At 41.4% G+C, this 26,377-nt stretch overlaps 2 protein-coding genes across 4 annotated transcripts in view; one reads left to right on the forward strand and one right to left on the reverse strand.

Annotated features, from left to right (window-relative positions):
• The first annotated feature begins 1,878 nt into the window (after positions 1-1,878).
• fadd (Fas (tnfrsf6)-associated via death domain) lies at positions 1,879-9,748 on the forward strand. The gene is made up of 2 exons (XM_076287620.1): positions 1,879-2,276; positions 9,032-9,748. The coding sequence occupies exons 1-2, from the start codon at positions 1,970-1,972 to the stop codon at positions 9,307-9,309; spliced, it is 585 nt and encodes a 194-aa protein (XP_076143735.1). The 5' UTR covers positions 1,879-1,969; the 3' UTR covers positions 9,310-9,748.
• An 813-nt stretch (positions 9,749-10,561) lies between these two features.
• The window catches only part of pacsin3 (protein kinase C and casein kinase substrate in neurons 3), a 43,800-nt gene continuing 27,984 nt past the window's right edge, over positions 10,562-26,377 (reverse strand). For 2 of the 3 annotated variants that reach the window (XM_076287622.1, XM_076287623.1), the window contains exons 9-11: positions 25,006-25,124; positions 17,199-17,362; positions 10,563-11,966 (exon numbers count right to left, since the gene is read on the reverse strand). In XM_076287622.1, the coding sequence (XP_076143737.1) occupies positions 11,851-11,966; positions 17,199-17,362; positions 25,006-25,124 (399 nt within the window). In that variant the 3' untranslated portion in view covers positions 10,563-11,850. Of the gene's footprint in view, positions 11,967-17,198; positions 17,363-25,005; positions 25,125-26,377 lie in introns of all 3 variants that reach the window. The other variant, XM_076287621.1, reaches the window with a different exon arrangement.

Raw genomic sequence — 26,377 nt, forward strand, 5'->3', positions numbered from 1 at the left:
TGTTAGCCCCATTCACCTTTCTCTGTACCTATTAGCGCTACTTACCTGTTAGCCCCACTCACCTGTCTGCACCTGTTAGCCCCATTCACCTGTCTGTGCACCTGTTAACTCCACTCATCTGTCTGTATCTGTTAGCGCCATTTACCTTTTAGCCACACACCAGTTTTTGGAAAGTCACTCCATTGCAAATTTCATGTCAATGAATCCTTCCACAAATTGATGGTTGTCTTCTCTATAATCAAGTTCATGGGGGCTTATGAACATGCCCCCAGAGTGTAGCAATAGTTGCCTGGCTTATGAACATGCATTATTGAATGTTTAACTGGAATGTTTACCTGCGGGCATGAAATTGGGCTACAGAATTGGCTCATTTTGAATACACACACACACACTCACACACACACACACACACACACACACACACACACACACACACACAGTAGATGTAGTCACCTAGTGGTGAACTGGAGTTACAGGATGCACCTGCTGTTGGCATCTTCAGCTGTTTATTTGAGAGAATCAGAGATACATAGAATCATGCAGGACTATACTGTACATACACACAAGAGAAAATATAATAATCATGAAATCAACATCACACACACACACGCAGTATGGCATATAACACTTTACTTGACGGGTGAGTTCATAACACATTCATAGCAGCTGTCATAAACTGCACATAAAGCATTCATGACTGTTTCATGAGACACGACTCAACATTCATACCAAACCTTTCATGAATGTGGAAGACAGAATGACGACAACTTGTCAAAAAAAAAGTCCAGATCGCAGAAGGTCTGTACGCTCACCTGGAGGATGAGATCTCTTGTTTCAGGTGTGTAGAACAAATGTGTAATGTGTACGCCTGGATGTGTGTCATCACATGTGGTGTAAAAGTAGTAAAAAGTGTGTATTGTGTATTCTGCATAATGTTGTATTCTGACCTGGAGTGTGATGTCCTGTTTCTTATGTAGAGGTATACCCTCCCGCCACCAGCATGTGAGGATGATGACCTCGGCCAGCCACACACTAAACACTGGAGAAATACCACCTGACAGCAACATTATCACAAAAGATATCATCAATAAAAACAATAGTTGTTGCATTGTGTATGACATGCCCATTTGTTTTCTAACCACACTCTGTTAAGACCCTATTTTAGAGCCTGTTTGTGTTGCTGCTAAGGGGCCTGGCGTGGAGTGTGTGGTGTGTGTGTGTGTGTGTGTGTGTGTGTATGTGTGTCTATGTGTGTGTGTGTGTGTGTTGGGTAGCGTCTCTCTCCCTGAGCTGCATATGAGACCAGGGAGTAAATTAGGGGGCTGAGCACATATCCCTGTGGTACGCCTGTGTTCAGGGTGATGGTTGAGGAGGTGTGGTTAACAGACTGAGGTCTGTTGCAGAGATGATATATAAGGTGGGCTCCTTCATAGCCTTTTAAATCACACCTCAACTCATAACTCACCTCAAATCACAACTCATTTTTATGCCCTGGCTTTTAATTTAGTAGGCCTATGAGTGTTTTTATATTTTATTTATTGTATTATTTGTATTACTTTTATTGTTTTATTGGTTCTATTGCTATGACTGTGAAATCAACTGTGTGCTGTTAATTGTGTTATAGCCAAAATAAATATAAAGTAAAAAATTGTTGCCTGATGCAGGTGAACCCCGCAAAGTCAGCCGTCCAGCCAGTTAACATGATAGCAGAGACAGCCAGTTACCGTACACTGGCGAAAAAGGCAGGATACACCTTGCGCATGCGCCAAAATTCAACACACAAACCGCTCTGTTATTGGCTACTGACAGCACGCATGTCCATGTTTTGTCCAATTAAACAGCTGGATGCCAGTGGATACGAGAAAACGAAAATGATGGGGAAATCAGACAGTTGACGAAGGAACACTTCCTTTTAAAACGTTGAGGAGGGTAGCTAGTTTTTAAGCGTTGGTCAGTCCACATACGCCTAATGAACGCGGTGGAAACATTTAACGCTATGTTGTTAGATATCTCTAACGAGCTCAAGGATGACAACTTGAAGCAGCTCAAGTTCTTGTGTTCTGAAATTATCGGGAAGAAACAAATGGAAAAAGTAAAAATGGGCGTTGATCTTTTTCAGCACCTAAAGGAAGTAAACAAACTAGGACCTGACCATGCAACGTTTCTCTGCACGTTACTGGAGAAAATAAAGCGACAGGATCTTGCTGACAAAGTGCAGGAGTACATGCAAAAGAATGCATCAAGAGACGTAGGTCTACCAGAAACCGAGGAACAAGGTTTGTATCTTAGCCTATGTAATGACGGATCTTAATGGGATGCACGTTAACTGGGGATAAATAATTAGCAGTATAACCCAGCTCATGATGATGTAATTGTTTATCCCCAGTTAACATATGCATCCAAGATCCGTAACACCGGTGTTGCAACTGGCACCCATGATAACTGGCTGACGTTTCACGATTGATGACGTTTCTTCGACAGATGTGGCAGCTTGCGGATTTGTCATTTTCTAATATAAACTGGAGAGGAACAAAATATGCATGACATATTTAAATGTCAAAATTGTCTGTAGTAGGCTACATGCACTGGGCCATGAATATGACACCAAAAAATAAATACATAGCACAGGCCTAATATTAAAGGTGCTAGTCTAAGCGATGCTGGGTAACGTCACTTCTGTTGACTTTTAAACAAAACAGAGAGCTAGCTCGCTACTTCCTCCCCCTCCCTCCTGTGCAATTGAACCTCTAGCCTACGAAACGCGCATCTCGTCTGTGATTTGCTGGAACAGTTTGTTATGTTTTTATGGGCTAGGTTTGCCCAGGTTGTTTTTGTTACTGTTTTTGGAGCCTGGGCTGTCCACAGAGATCGCATTTTTTTTTACAGTGTATTGGACACAGACAGCTAGCGGATGGTTAGGTGATGTTTGCTAGCCTGGCCTCGGCCTGCCTACGTACTTCCGCTCAATTTCTTTTCCCTACAGTACTCTAAGTCAGAGAGTCTGGTTTCCAGGCTAGATGTTTGCAGTAAGTGACATAAAATGTTTTAGCCTAAAAAACGTGCGGCATCACTTAGAGCACCTTTAACTCCATGTGGGTATCGAACTCTAAGTGGGTATCTAACCAAAATTAAACTGCTTACATGATAAGTCATACACCTGCTCGCGCCACAAACCAGCTGATGGTGTGTAATGAAATTTACTTAAAGGAATTATCCGGAGTAAAATGCACTTTAGATCAATTTACGGATGATTGGGAGTACATACGTTGAGTTGACATCAAAATCATGTCATTAGGATGTGTTTTGAGAAAGTTCGATTTTACCGTTTTTAGTCAAAACTCGTTAGCCTGGAAGTGACCAGGGCATGTCATTTCGCCGCTACAAAAACGCTATTTTTATACCTCTTCTACAGTTCCAAACAACATTACACTTACGTGGTAGTGAGTAGAGGGTCCCTAAAGCCAAACCGAAGTATCCCGAGGTCTTTATGTGGTCGGATAGAGAGTCCAGAATGAATTTCATCAAGCCAGTACCTTTCCGGAAATGTTGCTGCTGCAGCTGGCATCTTTAGGGGGAAGTCCGTAGGAGTTGATTGCATCACGTCCTTGCACGACATCACGTCACGTGACATTTCAAAATTCCAACCTGTTAGTAAGCTAGGGTTTGCTGTTGCATACAACTTCATTTCAATTTCGAAAGTAATACTGGACTATGTTTTTTTTTTCATTTTAAAAAGGCGACGAAATTGTGAATTTCCAGAGCGCGTTACTCCACACTCGGCAATCAACTCCTACTTTCCCCTAAAGATGCCAGCTGCAGCAGCAACATTTCCGGAAAGGTACTGGCTTGATGAAATTCATTCTGGACTCTCTCGGGGAGCAGTGCAGAGAGCTCCTTCCAGCGGCTTGCGTGGAGCAAGGATCACGGCGAAAAAATTGAACTATATCGATATATACAATATGGTCTAATTCCATATCGCATTTAAAAATATATCGATATATCGCCCAGCCCTACTTATGCCTATACTATTAAAGGAAGTCAGCTAATGTCATTATGATGTAGCTTTTGAATTGTAGATGTTGAAGTTAACACGGCTGATCATGGTATCTGACTACCTTGTTATCTTGCTACAAGCCAGTAGGCCTTTTAAGTTAAGTTTTACAAACATTTCACTGACTGCTGTGGTTAGGCTGTGGCCGTCTCTACCTGAAGTGGCTGTAGCAGATCACAGCTGACCACTATATCGGTTGAATTTCAGGGTTGCCTAATTTTGTATCCCCTGGTCCAGCCTATCTTTTTTAGAATTCAGTTCATCAAACACAGGCATTGAAATTGCACACTGCAAGGGGAAAAGTAAAAAATCAATAAATACACAGGTGATGTTTGTTTTTGATATATATTTATTTCTAAATAAGCAGGCTAGTTCTTCTCCTGTGGCGCAACAGGTTAATGCCTTACCTTTGCTCTTTTACGGTAGTTTACATCTGGGTTTAATCCTCGCCAATCACACTTTGTATTTATTTATTTATTTTTAGACCAGCAATGCTTCAATTTAGGCTACAGATAGACTAGGAGGCCACAAACAGCCTGACCAGCAGTCAGTGTTTGTAAAACAAAGATATTTTGAAGGCCTACTAAATGGCTTGGGCAACTGTAGCAAGATACTGTAACACGGTAGCCAGATAATGTGATCAGCCATGTTAACTTGCTGCTATCATAATAACATTAGCTGACTTCTTTTAATCAGATAAGTCAAGTAAATTTCTCTATATGCCGTCAGCTGGTTCGTGGCACAAGCAGGTAGATGACTGGTTATCATGCAAACAGTTTAATTTAGTAGCGATTCGATACCCACGCAGAGTATCGAATCGCTACTAAATGAATTTGTTTGTCTTCAGTTTATATCAGAAATTGACAAATCTGCAAGTGGCCAGATCTGTCGAAGACACATCATCAATCGTGAAATGTCATTAACGCAGCCAGTTAACATGGGAGCCAGTTGACATGTAACACCGGCCGTCATACTACTTTGTTACACAACACATCACTTTTTGGTCTTAGTTTTGTCTGGAGCGTAGCTTAGGCTACATCAAGATGCTAGGCCTACTTGAGAGTGGATTCCCCGATCTTCATTAAACTTAGCTCAGTTATGTGCTATCCGTCACGGAGACAATAAACTTCCTCTAAATAAACAACCTTTATTAGGCTACAGTTTCTATTCGGCTTATTGTCACATTTGGTCTATGGGCCTGCGAGACTCTCTTGCTTAAAGGAGAATTCCGGTGTGATTTTGACCTAAAGTGTTTTGAAACATGATACCGAGTGTGAACGTATGTCTCATAGCCCATCTCGGCTTGTCCCCTGCACTCCGAAATCTGGCGCTAGTTAGCCGATGCTACCAACAAGGCGGTCAATGGTGGTGCCTCGGCATCGGCATAGCCATGCAAATAAATCACTGTTTTACACCATTTACGAGGCTCAATGTATCTCCACACTTCATTGGTAGACTTCCGAGGGCCCTGACATTTAAAACGAGACATTGAGAACTTTGAAAAAGCACTGGTAGTTTACTTACAAGACGATTTATACAGACAGTATCTTCACGAAGTTTAGCGTTTGCAGCCATCTTGAATTTAGTCACGATAACTCGAGCGACAAGTAAGAATGAACAGGTATGATAAGGGATCAGATTCCAAAAATAATTCTGTGGAAATGCATGGATTACAGTTTCTTCCAGTAGCAGCAACTGGAATCCATGCATTTCCACAGAATTATTTTTGGAATCTGATCCCTTATCCTTACCCTTAAATGGTGTAAAACAGTGATTTATTTGCATGGATATGCCGATGCCGAGGCACCACCATTGACCGCCTTGTTGGTAGCATCGGCTAACTAGCGCCAGATTTCGGAGTGCAGGGGACAAGCCGAGATGGGCTATGAGACATACGTTCACACTCGGTATCATGTTTCAAAACACTTTAGGTCAAAATCACACCGGAATTCTCCTTTAAATTTCAATGGTGTCTGTCAAATTGATATAGCCTACTTCTTTGACACAAGCTTACGTCACAGACCACTCAAACTCTGCGCCATGTTGTTGGAGGTGCAAACAATATCAAAAGTGCAGAAGTGAAATTAAGAATTAATTTCTTACTGGAGAAAGAGAGATGCAGTGCGTATAGTTTGCCCAGTGCAAAGGAGGGTGTGGAGGATCGACCCGTGGACAATTCCAGTTTGGCTATCAATAATGTAACATTTTGATGCTTCACCTAGTATGCAGGGGCGGACCTGCCATTAGGCATGGTCAGGCAATTGCCTGGGGCCTCGGCCACCAGGGGGCCTCGTCATCCCCGTATCGTATTTTTTTTTTTTCTCCTTTTTTTTTTTTAAATAAATGATCTCCGCATCCAAACAATATATTCTAATCCATAATAAGGATTTTAAAAGAAATGCCTCATGATTGCTCATAAACTCATCATAAAATTAAATGACTGCAGGTCCACTTCCTGTCACCAGCAACTAGCTAGTCTGAACGAGGTCTTGGTGAGGTGTGGAGTTGAGCGATTGACAGCAGCCATGAAACGTTTCCAGAGTGGAAGTGATAAAAGAAAAAGGGAGGAGGAAGAATTTAGAAAGAAATTGCATAAATTAACCAACTTCTTCCAGTCGAAGAATTCTTCCACAGAAGAAAGTAATTTGGATAGTGATGCAACAACATCTGCTGAGCTGGGTGGTGTAGCTAATGCTAGCTGCAGCAGCAGCGATGCACCACCACCGGCAACTCAAACTTGCACTACATATTCTTCTACTGATGATGATGATTATGATGTTGATCTAAGTGAAACAGTCGTGAGGGACAAGATCACTGTCACTGCCGAAGTAGGCACTGGTGCTGGTGGTGCTGCTACGGACACCATTTCAGTAGCAGAAGCTATGGGGTGCAAACGAAACCAGTAACGTGAGTAGCCCTAACACGATACCTAGCACTACAGTTATCAGTGACGACCCTGCGTTATGGCCAGACACCGTAAGAAATGCAGAGCGAGTTGAAATCATTAAAAAAAAGGCCCTGTGCTCGGAGGGGCCTCGGGATCCTTTGCCTTGGGCAGAGCCCGTGTACGGAGAGCCTCCCCACTCTCTATTAATCCCATACAAACCGAATTTGGCTGCAGTTCACCAGAGTTCACCTAGATGGCGATCGCGGGCGAGTCCAAAATACATGGGGTCCTATGGAGCTACATGGCTACATTTATTGTTTTCACCTATTTAACAACTGAAACCCTCAGATTTTATTTTATTTTTCGCAAAATGGATATGGATTATCAATCAAAAGTGAAATAATCCGGGAGTCATGTCCTTTCGTTTTCTTACAGGTTGGGTCGTTGTTGCCCATAACACGCTAGCATTGATGCTATGCTATGGCTATGATCATGCTAATGAATGACGTCATTGACACGTTTGAAAGGCTTTTTAGAACAATTAAGTGACTTTAAAAAATATAATACTCAACCAAGTGTATTGTCTTTGTCTCCCCTTTCGAATACAATATTCAAATTACTTGGAAAAAAAATTATATCCCGAGTAAAGTGGATTTTGAGGGGTACAGCTCCATAGACCTCCATTCATTCTGGACTCGCCCGCGAGTGCCCCTAGATGCAGTACCACACCGGAAGAGTTCCGAGAGTGAAGGTTCTCCCCTTATTAGACATTCTCTGCCTTGGGCCTCAAAGTGTCCAGGTCCGCCCCTGCTAGTATGTAGCAGAAGTGGGGACAAGTGTAGTTTTTTTTCTGTATTTTACCGGGGACACGGGGGCTGGAAGGCTTTGGTCACCTTATATGCATATTGTTGTGCCAATTGTTGTAGGCTAAATTAAACTACATTCTATGTACACATGCAGTTGTGAACTCTTTTATGTGATCTATTGCACAATGTGTCTGTAAATAAGCCATAATGCACACACAGCGCACATGTAGGCTAAATAAAATCTATTGTGCATAGGCTAATATTTATTCATGTCATGTAACTGTGCATACTTGAAGCTGACCTACAGTATTTGTATGTGAGCTTCAAATAAACACATTTATCTGTCTTCAATGTTATGTAGCAGAATTACTTGGCTACAGAACCCAAATCTTGTTTGCGTTGGAGAGAGCATGCAAAAACTTGTAGGCTTTGTTACCTTACCAGCCAATTCAGTAACTCAAGACTTCAAGGCCTTCATACAACAACAAACAAAATACTAACATAACGGTGAAGTGGTTTGTTTTTTCATGATTTATTTTTACAAAAGCATCCTCTCCCCCCATGCCACTCCCATCATGACCCTGGCATTTAAGTGCTCCCGCTACATGGACGCAAGAAAGAAACGTGCCCTCACGTGGTGTGAATCTTAACCGCATGTTCTTCGCTTCTTTCAGACACAGCTGATTTACATAATGTCCGGAGGAAATACTAGAATGGGAGCAGTAGAACAGCCGGCTAAATTCAGACTTACATATGACCGTTTATGTTGTTCAGATATACGGCCTAACCGTTTAACATCCGCAGAACCTTTGGTCTTACACGTATGTCTGAAAGCCCTAATATTGACTGCAGATTGGCTTGATTTGATCATCAGTTATCTTCGAAACAGGCACCTTACTTGGATACACAATAGCAATATTTTAGAGGAGTGATTAAAAGAGTGATTAAAAGAGTGATTTAAACCTTAAAAGACTGGACTGGAATAGGCTATGATTTTGTATTGTGTATAGGCTACAACATCAGGCACCTCTCTCCGATAGCCCTTAGTGTTCTGAAGACATGAAAAAGGTGGCAGAAGCGAACACGTATGCATAGATTATGGTTAATTTGAGGATAGCATATTTGTAGCCTATCTTTAATTTTGATTCTAACACATGCATTTGACAAATATACCTCCACCTATAAAAAGAACACCAAACAAGCAGACAGCTGCCATATGCATACACAAATTATAGTTTGTTTTTTACTTTGACAATGAATAGGTTTTCTCCTTCTAACTTTATCCAGCAAAAGTGAAAATAGCAGTTGATGTCATTGTTGCAAACCTTGGGAAAGACTGGCGACGATATGGCAGGAAGCTGGGACTGCACGATGCAAAACTTGACCAAATCCGGGAGAAGCACCCTTTTAACCTTGAGGAGCAGGTGATGGAGGTCATCAATGAGTGGAAGAGGATGCACACAGGGGATGTCAAGGCAGCTGTTTTAATAGAAGCACTTCGCTCTTGCAATCTAAATTACACTGCTGATCTAGTTGACAAGGAGATTAAGTCCCCGAACACATAAAGCACTTATCTTGGTCTTAATAAACTCCTTGCTAATATGAAAGAATGGCTGATTGATTACAATAATTACTCATTGTTCATGACTATTCATTGTCATTTGTACAGCTCATGTTTCATTTTCTGTGTGGGAATAATGTCCTCACTGCTGCTTTAATAGCCTATTGTCTTTAGCTCTGATGCTCTATCTCTGTGAATATGGAAAGCACAGGTGCTGTGTATATTTGCAGTACTGAGTACACATGCAAATTTGATTATTTTGGTTGGAAAGTAACAAATTGCCCCACAGTTATGAAACAAATATTTTGACAATGTCTTAACAGTACTGCTTACACTGCAGTCATTTAGACATTTGGGGAAAAGTTAGATTTTCTAATAAAATAAAACATGTTTAAAGTCTCTTTTCAGATGTAGGAATTTAGAATAAAGAGTTGTAAAATTCCCTCAAAGGCAACGTCACGCTTCATTTTGGTCCTGTCTCCTTGCTCCTCAATACACGGGTTTACCAACAAAACTAGATGCGCGCGCAGCCGTGGGGCAGAAAACGCTTGGTGGCCGTCCACAACGTTATAAACTTAACCTAAGTAGTCGGCTGCTGTAAGCTACAATCAGATTTTTTTGTATACCCCTGTTGTCTCAATGATAATAACATCTCATTTAAGACTATATGTCAAAGTTTGCCGTTCATTTGCATTATTAATATAACATTGTATTTTGTCATTTTTGGCGAAGACATACATTCCGTTAGGGATATTGAACATATTTAACATTCTCTAACCATCGTGATTTCGAATTGGTGCAGTTTTCAGCACAAAAACTCATTTTATTCTTTTGCTCTTTTGCATTGCTGTTCTATGGTGCTTTCTGCCTCTTGGCTGCGCACGCATGTTTTCGTGACGTTCCATAGAAATCCATGTATATGCCAGCTTGTATGTAACCACTCGAAGTACCAGGCTGGCAATGTTTTGCCTCAGTTTTAGACACACGATGCGGCATCAGGACGTCTTCTCTTGCTGCAAATTTTGCGCAATCTCAGTGTAAATAACTTCTGACTCAGAGGCTGCCGGCCCACCGGACCAAAGTTCCAAGGCTGTTTTTTCCACTCACAGACGTTGGGGGGAAGCAAGAGCATTCGGCCACCATTCAACCAAAAAAAAGTCATATAGCCATTCCAATGACTCTGAAGCTGTTAAGTTCAGGTAAATTAAGCTAAAAAACTGCATAGTTCCCCTTTAATAGAACATTCATTGATTTTATGAGACAGTCACCCAGACAATTTTAACACAGTTTAAAAGTTTATTTAGAATTAGGCTTATACACATTAGCTTGTTACAGCAGGTTACTGTATTTTACAGTGAAAGAGACAAGAGGGCTGGTTCTAAAGACCAGAAAAATAGTCTATCATTATTTTCACATACCCTTCTACCACTAATTGAACTGTTATTAAACTAGTAAATCTTTTTATTGATAAATTAAACTAAATACCCCTTAAGCACTTCATTGTCATATTCATGCACATATGTGTGTGTGTATATATATAACATCTTTTTTTGTATTCATAGCTCTCAAAATGGTTCATATAATACCTACCATGCCTCGTCATGCATGGCTCCACAATGATTCTAGACACTCTAAAATGTATTGTTCTCTGTTAACCATTTCTTGCCTTGTTTGGCTGTATGTTTTGGATCATTGTGTGGTTTAATGGTCAAATGCCGCCTATTGGGGCAGGTCTCTTGCCAGCCTGCCTGATCTTTTCCTCTAAAAATCTTAATGTAGCCCCTTGTTTTAGTGTTACCGTTTACTTTGAGAAGTTCACCAGGTGTATGAATAATTTTGTTCTTAACTGTATATATATATATACACACACACACACATACACACAATCCATGAAAAGAGAAAAGAAATAACCTTGAATACACCTGGCTGGAATGTGAAGAAAACATTTTGCACACTTTAAACTATGTAACTGCATTTTGATGACCACAAAGATAGACATGACTAAACTAAGGCTGAAAAGAAAAAAAAAAGAAAAATGACAAGACTATTATGTGAAGTGAAATTGATTTTTAAAAATGTAGTGCAGTGCCTGTGCTGAAACATTTTTAACATTTCAGATAATTTCTTGTATGGAGGGAAGGAATGCAAATTATCTTCACTGACATAATTTTGTTGGTTCAGAATTGTTGGTTACCAGACAGAATAACAGGTCCAGCCCCTTCTGCTGCCTATGAGGTACCTGCTGGCTGAGTGTGATAAAGAACTTTGAACCTTAGTGAAAAAGGCACTGCATTTTTCATTCTTTAAGAGGATAAGTTAGACTTGCTAGTTGTAACATTCCTCACAAATATTCAACACTATGTTTTAAGCTCTTAAAAATGCAAATATTTTGTGTACATAACTGCACATTTCTGTCTTATGCTAAATGGAAATAGGCATAGGTGAGATGGAGAGAGCACCTTGCAATTACCCAGCCCCTTGCCTGTAGTGCCACTGACAGTGAAATAGTGTGGTGTGTTTAGTAGGCACAGTGGTTTTATTGTTGTCAGGATGCAATTTTCTGTACATAGTTAGCAGGGTAGAGACCCACTTCGCCATTGTCAAGCTGACCTTTGCACCAGCCCTGCTCATCCTCTTCCCCAAGTTTTAACAACTCTTCACCTGAAAAAAAGGAGAGATTTGTTTATTATATCCATTGTAAAACAGTGAAATGTGTCAGACTTGGATGATGACTCCCTTAACCTGGAGCTCCTCTAGTCTGAATGGAAATTCAATTGTTGTGTTGTTACCTAGTAATATGAAGAAGTTAAAGATAATAAGTTACAAATAATTTGACATTAGGAAAAACCTCTGACCAGTGAGTGTATGTATGTTGGTCAATCAGAACACAAACAGAGGTCCAGTGTACTGTATGGATGGGGGATAGGGTATAATTTAAATGGGAATGGGGTATGGTAGTGGTGTCTGGAAGTGACTGGGGTATGTCTGCACTTCCCATGGTGGCACTGGCAGTGGCCCATAGGCCCCTACTGTGTTGCAGCTGGCTGGGGGTTGGGAAGAGGGCTGTCCTAAGGAGTTATACGTGAGCATCTGGGCAGGCCTCCTTTCACGCGTGGACCTCCGCATCGGTAGCAGGCTGGACTGTTCACCGTCTGACTCTACTGTCCGTCAGGCGCTACTGGCCTCTCCTGTATGGCATCTTCCTGTCTATATTCTGCGGGCATTGGATTGTGCTCTATATGCTGTATCTGTGCTCAATCTGTCTGCTTTCCACGACAGGCATGCTCTCTGTCCTTGGAGGTGTATCTTCAGTCCACTGGTCTTCCCTTTCAGACAGGATTTGCTCGGGTAAGTTGGGTCTCTGAGGGGAGGCTACTGGACTGTAGGTCCTCTGAAACTCGTGGAGAGGCTGGGCTTATACTCCATTGGCTGGGCTTATACTCCATCAAGAATGGTTGTTCTCATACTCCATTCTTGATGGTACCCTCAACCAGTATCGAGGCTCATTCTTATTGTCGGAGGAGTCACTGCTGGGGTTCCATTCACTCCATCTCTCTGTGTGGGGTGACTGATTGTTCCTTGCTCTATGTCGCAGCTGTTGTGCTGTTGATGGAGCAGCTGGTGTCTCAGCGAGCCTCTTGTTCCTCCAGTGTGTGGCTCTTGTGACTCTTGGGGTAACTCCACAGGTAAGTCATTGACCAAGTGAAGCAGGTTGCGGCAGTGATGTAGTACTCGAGTCCGGTCTCGGACTCGAGTCCGGTCTCGAGACCGATTTCTGCTTTCTCGGACTCGACTCGGACTTGTTCCTTCAAAGACTCGGTCTTGACTCGGTCTCGGACCACAGTGGGAGGAGAAGGACTCGTAATTTCAGACCGAGTCCTCGAGACCAACGCATTTTTTTATGTTCATATAAAAAAAAAAATCAAAATGAAATTTCACGGCGGCCACGTCTTTGCCCCTTGTTGGCCTTGGTGCCCCCTTCTTTCAATATTCTGCTTTGCGTCCGTTTAATAGCGATTTTTATTTAGCCTATAGCCTGTCAAAATAATCTTAGCATCACAGCGCAAACTAATTCAGTTTTACACAGTGGAGAAAATGACAGCGCATGGCAAGACAGAAAGTGCGTCCAAATTCACACATTCTTCTCAGTTGAAATACTCGCAATCGCTAAGCCTACTCATCTCACAGGCACATGTATCACATCACATGAAAGAACTTTTTCTCAGCTTTTAAACAATGTTAGCCGCTAATTGCTGTGGTGAACAGTTTGCGAGAAAAGTAAATAATATAATTACATTTAATCATAACGTCTACATAAGGTGCTACACCCATCTCCCTACCCATTCATCTCGGTGGAATACTTCACAAACCCTTCGTTCAACACATGACAAACCATATATCAGAATAAACAGCAGACCTTACTGAACACAAAGGTGTAAAGCAGTCCCCTGTACAGTAAGCCGTTCCAGAGTATTCCGGTTAAATTAAAAATGTAATCTGCAGCAAGGTCTACATTCATGTCTCCAACTTTGGTCTTTAGGTTTCAAAATGTGTTTAAATCGTTCTTCATGATTTCATAACAGGCCAAATACAAAATAAATGTTACAAATATTGCCTAGATATAGGTAAATATTAAAATTAGAGGATATACAGCTGAGTAAGAGTTTGTGAAAGGAGTCTTATTGATCAAAAAATGCTAAGCATGCATCAAGGTTGCATCAGTTTCTTAAAGCTGAGCTGTGCTTAAATTGTTCAATACATGATTCCATAACAGGCCAAATATAAAATAAATATAAATATTAAATATAGCCTAGACATCTAAATATTAGATGATCAGATGATTTTCTATGTAATATGTCACGTTTCATGTTTTTGTAATGTTTCATACAGTGATTCAGGTCTACTGCTGTGAATAGGCTAAATACAACTTTGATTATTTTTATAGCCTACTACTGTATAGTTAACTTTGGCCTTGGTGCCCTGACATGTGGCCTTTGTGCCCCCCACCAAATATGCCCAACTGAAGGCCAAGTGGCCTTGCCCCTAAAATGGTGAAATTCCAAGCCTGGGCCTAACTGTTGATTATTAATTGGGGTGATATTAAATCATATGAAAACTGACATGTTTTTATGGTCTTGGTCTCGACTCGGTCTCGACTCCTAAAGGACTCGGTCTCGACTCGGACTTGCTTCCTCAAAGACTCGGTCTTGACTCGGACTCGACTGTATTTGAAAACCAACGGACTCGGTCTCGACTCGGTCTCGTCCCTTCAAAGACTCGGTCTTGTCTCGGACTCGGCATAGGCGGTCTCGTCCCCATCACTAGGTTGCGGTGCAGGATTCATACTCAGCCTCCACCCTTTTCCGGAGTCACTTTGTAGACAGGCCCATCTGCAATCCTCTCGTTCACAACGTGTATTGTGTTTTCCCAGTATGATTTTAACTTCCCTGGGCCCCCTCTTCCACTCATGCTACGCACCAGGACATGGTCACCTGGGTCCAGGACAACACCCTTCATGTGACGGTCTTGCCCCGAGAGCTGGACTGTTGACTATTCAACTGGGTGCAATTATAGGCATGGAGGATTTGTGGTAGTTTTTCTCTCCATCTTTTGTTTTCCTTTTCCTCCAGGGATAAAATAGCCCCACATCATAACATACCCATGGTAACATTCACCATAGAAGCGTCCCGACTTTTTCTGGTTTGCGGTTGTAAAAATCATGATTTTTTTTTTTGAGTGGAAGCACCACCATGGGATATAGCCTGCAAGATGTGTCGTATCAGATGCATTAGCATTGCTAATCTTAACCAGCCATTTTAGATTCTGCTGGAACAGCAAGTTTTTTCACCTGGCATTAGTTCCTGTCCAGAGCCAAGAATATTCCAGCCCTTCTCGTATTTTGCCTAGATTAATCAGGTCAAATTTCACAATACTAGTGTTCACCCTGTTTCGTTGCCTTGTAAATTATCCTGTCAAAGTGTCCTCCCTTGCTGGCCAGCACTCACATTGCAGTTTAACAATAAACAGCAATACTAATCAAAGGTTATGTGGACATGTCCAGTTTTACTCCACAAACATATTGTCGTCAGGTCCTGATGTCCGGGGGCCCGTTGCACAAAAGTAGGATTAAGACATCCAGGTTAAGTGACTGAGCTGAGCTCAATGAATCCAAAACAAGAGCGTCCAGGCTTAATCGGTTGCACAAAGACCAAGCCAGGATGAGCAGACACGGATTCATCAAGCCAGGTGAAACCTATCCTGGATAAGTGCGCGCTCACGGCTCCCCCAAATAGACCCCGCCACCGATCACAGATTCACTGATTCACCATGGCAACTAGAACGTCTTCATTGCTTCTTCTACGGTGTAAAGTAGGCGATAGCCTTTTCACAACAGCAACACCTGTTTAGGAGAATATTGCAACTAGTGTCACGACCACCACGCGCGAAATGGTTACGGCGCTCCCGTGACATCACATTGTTGCACGACAGGTCGGGAATGGCGAGTATGTAAAATACATAATTAAAAAGAAAGGCAACACCGCCACAGTGATAAAGCAAAGCAATCTTCCCTGATGACGACAGTGGTCGGCTGGTGAGGGACCAATATGTGTTAAATCAGTTAATATGCGTGCTTTAAATTTAAGTTAAATTTGTCCTGCAGTGGCAGAGGAATTTGTTTTTTTTCTCTGTGATAATATTCCATCATTTTATATACATGTATAGCCTTATAGTCTATGGGAAATTGTAAATTATATAATGATTGCAACATCATCTAAAAATCATCATTTATCCAAAATGATGAAATTAATGATCACAAACGTTTAAATAATGACAGTGGGTCTAGTTTTATGTGATAACAATATGTAGTGGGCAGTGGAATAACTATTGGTTTCCGTTTGTGGTGACTGCTGACTGAGATAAGGGATGAGATTAAATAGATCCTGGAACTTAGCCTGGTCTGGAGCAGGCTAGCTCCACAGAATAAATCTCCATGGTAACTTATACCATAACATATCCTACTGCCCCCTATCCCGCTTTTGTGCAACTGGATCACGGATAAATTGAGCCAAGATAACCAAGATAACCAAGATAACCAAGGCTTAATCCCTTATCCTAGTTTTGTGCAATGGGCCCCAGATGTTGGAAGTGGGTTGAGCTACCAGGAGCTTTCATTTACTGCACCAAACATTTCTATGTACACAGTTTCAATGTTTACTAACTTTGTGGAAAAGCGTAGCACAGACCAAGAAAAAAACATTCTTTTTTTATCTCACAGGGTACCTCAAAGTATTTTCCATAGGGTATTTTCCCACAATGAGAGCTGAAGTGAAACTTGGTCGACTGCCCTTCAAGTTTAAATTAAGAATTTGTGTTTAAAGTTCAAATTTTGATTGTCTGTCATGGGTAAATGCTTTTGAAAATGGCTCCATTAAGTAATGTCCTAATGAGCCATGGTCTGAAGATGATGTGTGACGAGTTCGATGACGATCAGACAAAATTTGTGACCTGTGAAAATTTTGTTTCACTTTCGTAAAATCCAATATGGTGGATTTATATAAACATTTATTTATTATTATTAACATCATCATCACAAGTCATATCAAGTCAGAAACTACCAGACATGATCATCTTCAAACACAGTCAATGGCAAAAAATAATCTTCTTTCCACTTTTCCATCCAAAGCGACTTACGGTATATAACCACTACATTATAAGTTAAGAATAATAATAATAGTCGTGGCAGTTTGGCAGAGCAGTTTGGGGACTGTGAAAACACCAGGCTTGCAAAAGTTTGAAAACCCTTGCTTTAGATTATTTTCCTTGGAATTACCAATGCCACAGTGAATGGGGAGGATGTGGGTGTCATTATTAACAATTGACAGGAATTAATACCTGCTTGAAAGCTCAGTTCATCAGCCTCCTGCCCTGTGTAATCATATAGAGCTCTCACACGAACGGCAACCACTTTATCTTCCTCTTCTTCCACTCCATTTGTTGCAATATACTTCTTGGGGCTTTCCTCATCAGACCACTCTGAGGAATAGTCCTTCACAGCTCTGTTTTGAAGTGTAGAGAAAAAATCAGAGGTTTAAAAACACCAACATGACACACAAGTGATGCATGCAATGGGTTTCGTAATAATAGTTACAGTATATTATAATAAAAAATGTGATATTATATCACATTTTTTAAGTTCTACAAACAAATTCATTTTATGGATGAAAACATACACAAATTAGTGCTTCCTCTGTTATCACTCAAATGCCTGCAGTTATGATGGTAACATTGTTGGTCAACAAAGGGTGCTAGGGTATATGATCAATTCTAAGAAATGGTTCTTCATGTTACACTCACACGGACCAATTTGTTGGTCATACAGGTCCTTAATTGTGACTGTAATTGGTTGAGGTTGAGTAAAATTTCATGGTAAGGCAATCAGAGGTAGAGTTGGGCGGGTGTTCGAGAGCACGCATAGTTGGACACACAACGAACAACAGAAGCAAGTTGAGTCAGTCAATGAGAGGCAGGTAGGCTATGGCGAGCTCAAATAATCCAAAAGTAGCCTTCTCGAAATGAAAGTATAGCCATTACTTTCCCCTCCTCGAAATGAAAAAAACGAATGTAATCGTGAAATGCACATTATGCCCTGGGCAAAAGTGCCTATCCACGTCAGTGTCAAGTAATTCAAACTTACTCAAACATCTTTCAACGTTGCATGCATCCGCAAAATTAGTGGCCAAGACCACCGATGGAGAAGGAGACACAACATAAGCAACTGAAGCTTGATTTTAAGACCCCACCACCCGTTATGTCTCAGACTGAACTGAACAAACTAGTAGCCAGGTATGTAGTGAAGGATATGCCATTAGGCTATCTACGGTTGAGTCGGACTCTTTCAGGGCACTATTGCCAAAATACCGGTCAGAGAGGAGGGGTAGCCCCACCATGTAGAAAGACGTTTTCGAATTAGACGCCCAATATACTTGAGGGGCAATAAATATCAAAAGTTCCTAAACATTTATTGTGTTATAGTATCGATCCACTATAAACATAATATCTACATACATGGCATTTGATTGGAGGCTATTTGTCCCACAGCAACATTAAAATAATTAGTTTAGATTTGTGTACATTGTTTCTGTTAATAATATATTGTATTAAGTGTCCATTTCATTATAATATTCAGATTTATCATACATAATTGAACATGCACATGTATTTTAAGCTCCGTTAAAGAGGGGTGGAGGTGGGGTCACATTTGAGCATTTAAAAATGTACTTGAAAGTAATGCAATAGTTACTTTCTGAAGTAACTAGTTACTTTTATAATTTGTAACTGAGTATCTAATTTAGTTACTTTTTGAAAGAAGTAACTGTAACTAATTACTTTTTAAAAGTAACTTGCCCAACACTGTTTATTGCCTTGTTTGGCTGTATGGTTTGGATCAGTGTATAATAGTTTAATGGTCCAATGGCACCCATTGGGGCAGGTCTCTTGGCAATCACAACCAGTGTTGTGCCTGAACGGGTACATTGAACGATAGTTCATGAACTCGTTCATATTTTGGGCGAACATGAACTATGTACTGTATTACTGCCTGATGAACGTTACTGTGAACTCATTCATTCTGATGTCTGTGAACGACCCACTCTCTCAGTTTAACTTCGTTCAATAGGGTGCCAGATTTATATAGAGCCTTCCAGGCGAAACCCCGGCTAAAACATATCGTAAACAGGCCTTAATATGTAGCGGGAAAAAAACACCCAATCTGGCAACACAATCCACCAGTGTCGCACTGCCGCATGAGTCATCAGAACAAAAAGCAGCACGTAGGCCAACGTTTCTCAAACTATGGGCCGCGGACCGCCGGCATCGGTCCACAACGTGGACATTGCTGGTCCGCGGAGCCACGGAGTGAAATTATGCCCGGTGCTTTGTCTGATAATTTGCTGCGCAATTGATCAAGGAACCGCGTATCGACAGAAACAAACATTTCTGCAATCAGGAGGAAATACTTGCTAATTTGGTGTCATCAAACATAGAGGCATACAATTAAGTGGTGGTATGAGCATTCATTCAATGCATGCATATGCGCGTCTGCGCGAGAGAAACTCAAACCACTCGGTGGTAGCAAAGCTCCGCTTCAACCTGTTGGAAGGCTATTTAATTATGTAACAACATTTAATAGAATGACGTAGATTCTTGCAACTTCCATAAAAACAGAGCAGAGACATAATACACTGTCTACCATTGGGTATTGTATAGTCAAATTTGAATATAACGTGGCCAAAAGCTATTGTAGCATAATTAGTCTTCTTCCTGTTATAGTCTGGTCAGTTTAGGGCAAATGGCTGCAAAAAATGATTAACATTTGAGCCAATGTTTTTCTGTTCATTTAGGGCCTAATAAACAAAAAAATGCAAGGAGCCCAAAAAATTAAGTGGGGGAAGGCCCTGAAACGGCCACGCCCACTTTTTAGACCCAGAATTCTGTATCTCAGCTCCTGAAGGTCACAGAGAGTTGGTTTTGGGCTTAAAAGATGCAGAAATACCACATTTATATTAGTGTTATGAACAAGCATAAGTCGTAAAACCTTTACTTTTTGAGATATTCACGAAAAACTAGTTTTTGCATGGTGCACAGGCCACGTTTCATGTATCAGCTCCTGAAGGTTGTAGAGAATCATATTAAGTTTTTATTAGGTATGAATCTCATCTTATATCAATGTTATGAACCACCAAACTCCCTAAATGACCTTAATTTATTTTAAATATTGATGCAAAAAATTTATAAGAACTGTCGCTGAACTGTCGCAAAAATCTGTATTTTAGCTTTGAGAACCACCTAAATCTATGGAATTTATTCTTAGTTACCAAACTAACTTGGATGGATCAGATGAATCTGGGATAGAAGAAATGTAGTTGACCTCTACTGTTGAATTTTTGTTCGAAACAACTGTATTGTATATCAGACGTTATTTGTGTTTAACTTGTGTACTAAAAAATCAGTGTTCTGCTGAGGCCCCCAAAGTTCTGCTGTTCCCTGATTTGATGATCTCCATTTGACTGAACTGGCATGTGCTTGACATGGAAATGTCATGTAAATGTGTGCAACATTTTCATTTTTAAATCCACCACAGGAACTTGGAGGAAGGTACATAACAGATAGATTGATAGATATACGTTATTGATCCCCTAAAGGGAAATTCAAGGTCCCAACTTAAGACATCACAACATACTGTACACTACAACATAAACAGGATGATAAAATAACAACTCCACTAATAAGGACAGTAAAAGATACTAAATCAAGGATCCACATGAATGTACGAAGGATGTATTAGCATGAATCTCTTGCGTAACAGGGCAGGGACTGACCCTGTGTTTCAGTGGTAAGGTGCTCTATGAGGTGTGTGTCATGGTGATAGTGCAAATAGGTCCAACAGTGGAGGGATAGTCAAGAGACCAGCATTAAATATGGACAATATCAGAGATAAATGTAAGCATAGTAATAAGAATTATAGCAGCAGTGCAAGGATAGGTTTGAAGTGATAGGATATCAGCCATTGGTCAAGTATGAAGTTAGACCACAGTCCACAGTGGAGGGAGGGGTTGTGCATGTGGGCTAGTATAGCCTGTAAACAGTGTAGACAGTGTAAGCAGTAACATCGTGGGTGAGTGGACAGTCCGTACACAACATTGTTATAGGAGGTCATAAAAGTGTAGGAGGGTGGAGAGGCAGATAGACTAAGCAGAGAAGTCGATCTCTTCACTTCCCTTTCTTGAAGCATTGAAGAGTAGTATGTCCCTGGGGACAAATTACTTCCTCAGTCTGTCAGTTTCCCTCAAGGTGTCAGGGAGGGCATTCCACAGACGTGCTGCTGCCCCACGTCTGTGGAATGCCCTCCCTGACACCTTGAGGGCACCACAATCCACTGACTGTTTTAAAAAAGGTCTTAAGACATTTCTTTTTAGCAAAGCTTTTGGTCCCCTTTAGATGTTTTTTTAAAACCTTTTCTTTTTTCTTAAACTGCTCACCTTTTTATGTGTGTGTTTTTAAGCTGTAGCACTTTGAGATCTTCTGATGAAAAGTGCATTATAAATAAAATGTATTATTATTATAATTATTTAGTTGTGCATGCCAGTGAGCGTAGTCTTTAACTGGTCAAGCTCTTCTGCTTTATGATAGTGCTGTGGAGTGGATGACAGTCATTGTCTAAGATGTTGATTAGTTTGTTCAGGGTCCTTTTGTCTGATATTGAAGTGATGCACTCCAGTTCAGCTCCCACAACAGAGCCAGCTTTCCTTACCAGCCAGTCCAGTCGCCCAGCATCCCTCTTCTTAGTGCTTCCTCCCCATACAACAGCATAGCAGAGGCAATGGCAACAGAGTCAGACTGGTAAGACATCCAGAGGAGGAGCTTGCTGCAGACATTGAAGGACCGCAGCCTCCTCAGGAAGTACAGCCTGCTCTGCCCTTTCCTGTAGAGTGCTTCAGTGTTGAATGACCAGTCCAGTTCATTGTCCAGGTGTAGATATTTGTAAGTGTTTACCACCTCCACATTGACCCCCTAAATGGTGACTGGCAGCAGAGCAGGCTTAGACCTCCAGAAATCCACCACCATCTCCTTGGTCTTAGCAGTGTTGAGTTGTAGGTGGTTGAGTTTGCACCATTCCTCCACCAGGCTCCTGTTTTCCTCCTCTTGCCCATCCCTGATACACCCCACAATTGCAGTATTATCCAAAAACTTCTGCATGTGGCATGACTCTGTGTTGTAGCAGAAGTCTGACGTGTACAGGGTGAACAGGACTGGAGAGAACACTGTTCCCTGTGGAGCTCCGGTGCTGCTGATCACAGTGTCAGAGAGGCAGTTCTTCAGTCCGACGAACTGTGGCCGCTCTGTCAGGTAGTCTGTCAATCCAGGATACTAGTTGAGCATCCCCACCCATCTGCAGGAGCTTGTCACCCAGTCTGAGGGGTTGGATGGTGTTAAAAGCACTAGAGACGTCAAAGAACATGATTCTCACAGCACTTTTCCCCTTGTCCAGGTGAGAATGCGTCCTGTGTAAGAGATATGTGATGGCATCGTCCACGCCCACTTTCTCCTAGTATGCAAACTGTAGCGGGTCTAGTGCATGGCGTACCTGGGGTCTTAGTATGCACAAGACCAGGCGCTCCATGGTCTCCATCACGTGTGATAACTGCTGTCACCTTACAAAAACCTATAATTTTTGGAATTTCACTTTGTTTACATTGTTTCTTAGAAGGTTGTTGGGGTCCTTATCTTCTAACAAAGAGCCTTAATCAACTTAAGCACTATGCCCCATGAGTAGATTTAGAGCTTTTGCCCAAACAAACGGCATGGCTTTTATGAGCAGATTTACAGAAAAAGGTGGCTTGGGCGCTGATTGATTCAGTGATAAAAAGGTTTTTCACAAATATCTCAGAAAGTTTTAGGGCCTATGTTTCTTCATAACACTAATATAAATGTGGCATTTCCGCATCTTTTAAGCCGAAAACCAACTCTCTGCGACCTTCAGGAGCCGAGATACAGAATTCCAGGTCTAAAAAGTGGGCGTGGCCGTTTCAGGGCCTTCCCCCACCTAATTTTTTGGGCTCCTTGCATTTTTTTCTTTATTTGGCCCTAAATGAACAGAAAAACATTGGCTCAAATGTTAATCATAATTTGCAGCCTTGACCCCATTTTTGCCCCAAACTGACCAGACTATTAAAGATCTTCAGATCAGTGATTTACGCCTATCTACTCCGCCATTTACCATACACCAAAGCTGGTATTGTTTTTTTTCTGAATCCTTACATTCAGGAATTTGAATAAAATTTCATTAAAAAGCTTGTCACTATTTTTTCCATTTGTCTACCAGTGTATGATGCATTAGGGAAACATCCCAAAACAATGGCACCAATATAATTGTTTTTGTTTTGAGAAGTATGTCTCATGCAAGCATCATCCAACCATGCAAAAGCATACAATGAAACTATTGTAATTATATTTTACATTAGTAAAGCAGTCCTCTGATGTGTGCATGTTTTCACAACTTCACAACTTTTCACCTGAGATACCACTGTTGAATGTCTAGTTTGCTCTTAAAGAAGCCCTATGCAACAATTTTAGCAAAAATGACCTTAATTATGCAGGTTGAGAGTCGTTCTGATGGTTCTACAACACTTTTTGGGTCGTTTGGTGGGTGCTTCGTCTCCCCCTAGTGCTTCTCCGCGGAAAAACTGAATATGCAACTTTCTGGTCCCGTCCCGAATAAATCCGGATGTGACTCAGCGGAAGTATCCAATTGCGTCTCGAAAATGTAGTCAGATTGTAGTTTCTAAAAAGACTGCAAAACGGACTCATTCCAACTTGGCTTTGTTACTGTTGAAATTGTATGTAGCCTACCCTTGGGTGAACTTCGTTTTTGTAATGTGGTTTGATAGTCTCTTGAACAATGTGTTTGCTCGACCGTTTTATTGTGAGCCCTTTATGTGTTTAGCTTGGTTTCTTGATGGCTAGCTCGCTAGCTAGTGGGGGTTTAGCGTAGCAGTCACTTGCTACCGAAGCTGCAGGGGGAGCTAGGTCATGAAAAATTCGAGCCCAAATCAGGCGAAAACCCAAAACAGCGAAGGAATAACCAGACCTGCATAGGGCTTCTTTAATGTTTGCGAACAAAGCTGTCTTCTGCTGTGCTGTAGACTTGCTCTATGCTTTCCAGTGTTTCCCCTAGAATTTTTTCCAGCAGTGGTGTTGTTACGTGCCTGGGGGGGTCCGGGGGCATAGTCATGACTTTCAGAAAACAATTTCAACAATGACGTTGTGCTTTTACAATGTAGGCCTAAATGTTGTGACATTTCTGATAATGTGAAAATTTTGCAGTGGTGCTGAAAATCCAGTGGAGGCGCTGTGCCGCTGCTAAATACATAGTAGGGGAAACACTGCTTTCCAACTGGTACCAAGTCCAAGCCCCGCTCTTCCATTCTGCACCTGCCCAACAATATCCCGATGTTGTAGTGCACTTTCAGTTTCACTGCTTCCCGTGGATTCCACTTTCGACCTGTTTTAATTGTAGGGGCAGCGTTCTTGATGACTAGATCCTTAGACTGTGAAAGAATCATCTCTAGGCTGGTCTTAGTACATCTGAACTCCTCCACCAAGCTGGTCATTGGTAAATCCAACATATATATATATATATCCATATAATGCAACAGTACTTAGCAGTGACGCGCAGGCCGGCTTATGACCCATGGGTTTACCCGGGATGAAATTCCATTTTTGTTGACGTCTAAGTGACACATTGGCTTTGGCGCCAAACATGACTAGCCTATAAACCAACATTCCATACAATTGCTTGAGGGGCTGTTGTTGTGACATGAACGTTGAAATTCCACCTCCGACACTGCCAACCAATGCCAACATTGGGCCAACGTTTGCTTGCTATCTGGGTTTCCTCCACCAGTTTCCCCTTCTTAATAGATACACTTCTACTAGATTTCACTTTCATCACCCTTCTTAATAGATACACTTCTACTAGATTTCACTTTCATCCTTGCCAAAGTGCCATCCTGCAGTTTTTCACCTCCAACAACCCATTTTGATGCCCTTATGATTACCACCGTCGCCATTTAAGGATGCTATAAAAAAGGAGCTAAAAACTGTGATAAAACAGAAAACAACTGAGGCATAGATCTTCTACCTGGTTTCCTGTGGTGTCTCATCTCCAGCAGATGCAATGTTGGTTAGGGTGACCTCATCATTTCCCTTGTTGTTCCTATCCCTCTTCCCAATGGAATGTGTCGCCTCAGGGGACCACTCCTATACAAACCAAATATACAAATATACATGTAAACCTTTACACATGATACTAGACTTGTATTTATCTTTCCTTTTTTACAATATTATACAACTTGTGATCAAGCAAACTCTTTATCTTACCTTTACCTTAACCTTTATCTTTATCATTATCATTACAATTATCTGGGCATTTGGCTAGATAACAAACTATCAATTAGAACACATCTTGAGATAACAAAAAAGGGCTGAAAACAATATGTGGTGCAGGATCAGATCTTGCCTCTCTCGAAAACAACTTGACCACTCAATCAACTATAATGTCAGTTTGTAACATTGTGTATATGGATGCAGTCCCTTCCACACTGAAATCACTTGATGCAGTTTACCACAGATCATTATGTTTTATTACTGGGGATGGTTTTAGAAGTCATCATTGTAATCTCTATGTTTGTATTGAAGATTCTGATTTTGGTGTTTCTGGAGAGCTGGGAAGAGAGCCATACAGGTCGGGGTGTTCTAAAGGCATGTCTTGCTTTGCTGATGCGCACACAGCTCGACATCTTTATCAGCTCCTTCATCTGATGTTGCTTCCCAGGTATACAAACTCGACCACAGCTTCAGGGGTTGCTCCTTGATTGTGATAGGTTGTCGGGTGTTGAGTGGTGTTGGTGTTGAGCCTCATGAACTTGGTTTTCCCAACGTTTATCCTGAAGCCTATCTGTTTACTGTGCTCATACAATCTGGTGGTCTTGCGTTGGATGTGTGTATGTGTTCCTGAGATCAGAGCCAGGTCATCAGCAAAATCGAGATTTTCCAGTTGCTCAAAAGGGTTCCACTGTAGTCCTGTCCTTTGACCATCCACTGACATTTTCCTTGTCCAGTCAATGGCGATGAGGAACAGGAGGGGTGACAGTAGGCACCCTTGATGTACTCCTGTTTTTATAAGGATGGTGTCCGAGAGCTTACCATTTGAGATGACTTGACCTGTGAATCCATCATACATGCATTTGATGATATTGACCAGTTTTATGGGTATTCACAGTTAGTTTCAAATGTGAGTTGAGTCTATTATCATCCCCAGGTATTTATTGCACACATTGGACGGTTTGACCTTTGATCGATGTGATTTCTTGTGTCTGGATTTTTTTCCTAAAATCAATGTGCATGTCCTTCATTTTGGCTACATTTAGTTGAAGGTGGGATGCCTCACACCATTCAACAAAGTCATTGATGAGTGGACCATGACCTGTTTCACTGTCTTGGAGCAGGCTAAC

Source organism: Alosa pseudoharengus, unplaced genomic scaffold (genome assembly GCF_046254945.1).
Source record: "Alosa pseudoharengus isolate Yale_2024_CS ecotype anadromous, Long Island Sound unplaced genomic scaffold, YU_APseudo_1.1 YU_APseudo_1.1_scf_16, whole genome shotgun sequence".
In the NCBI taxonomy this organism is placed as follows: Eukaryota; Metazoa; Chordata; class Actinopteri; order Clupeiformes; family Clupeidae; genus Alosa; species Alosa pseudoharengus.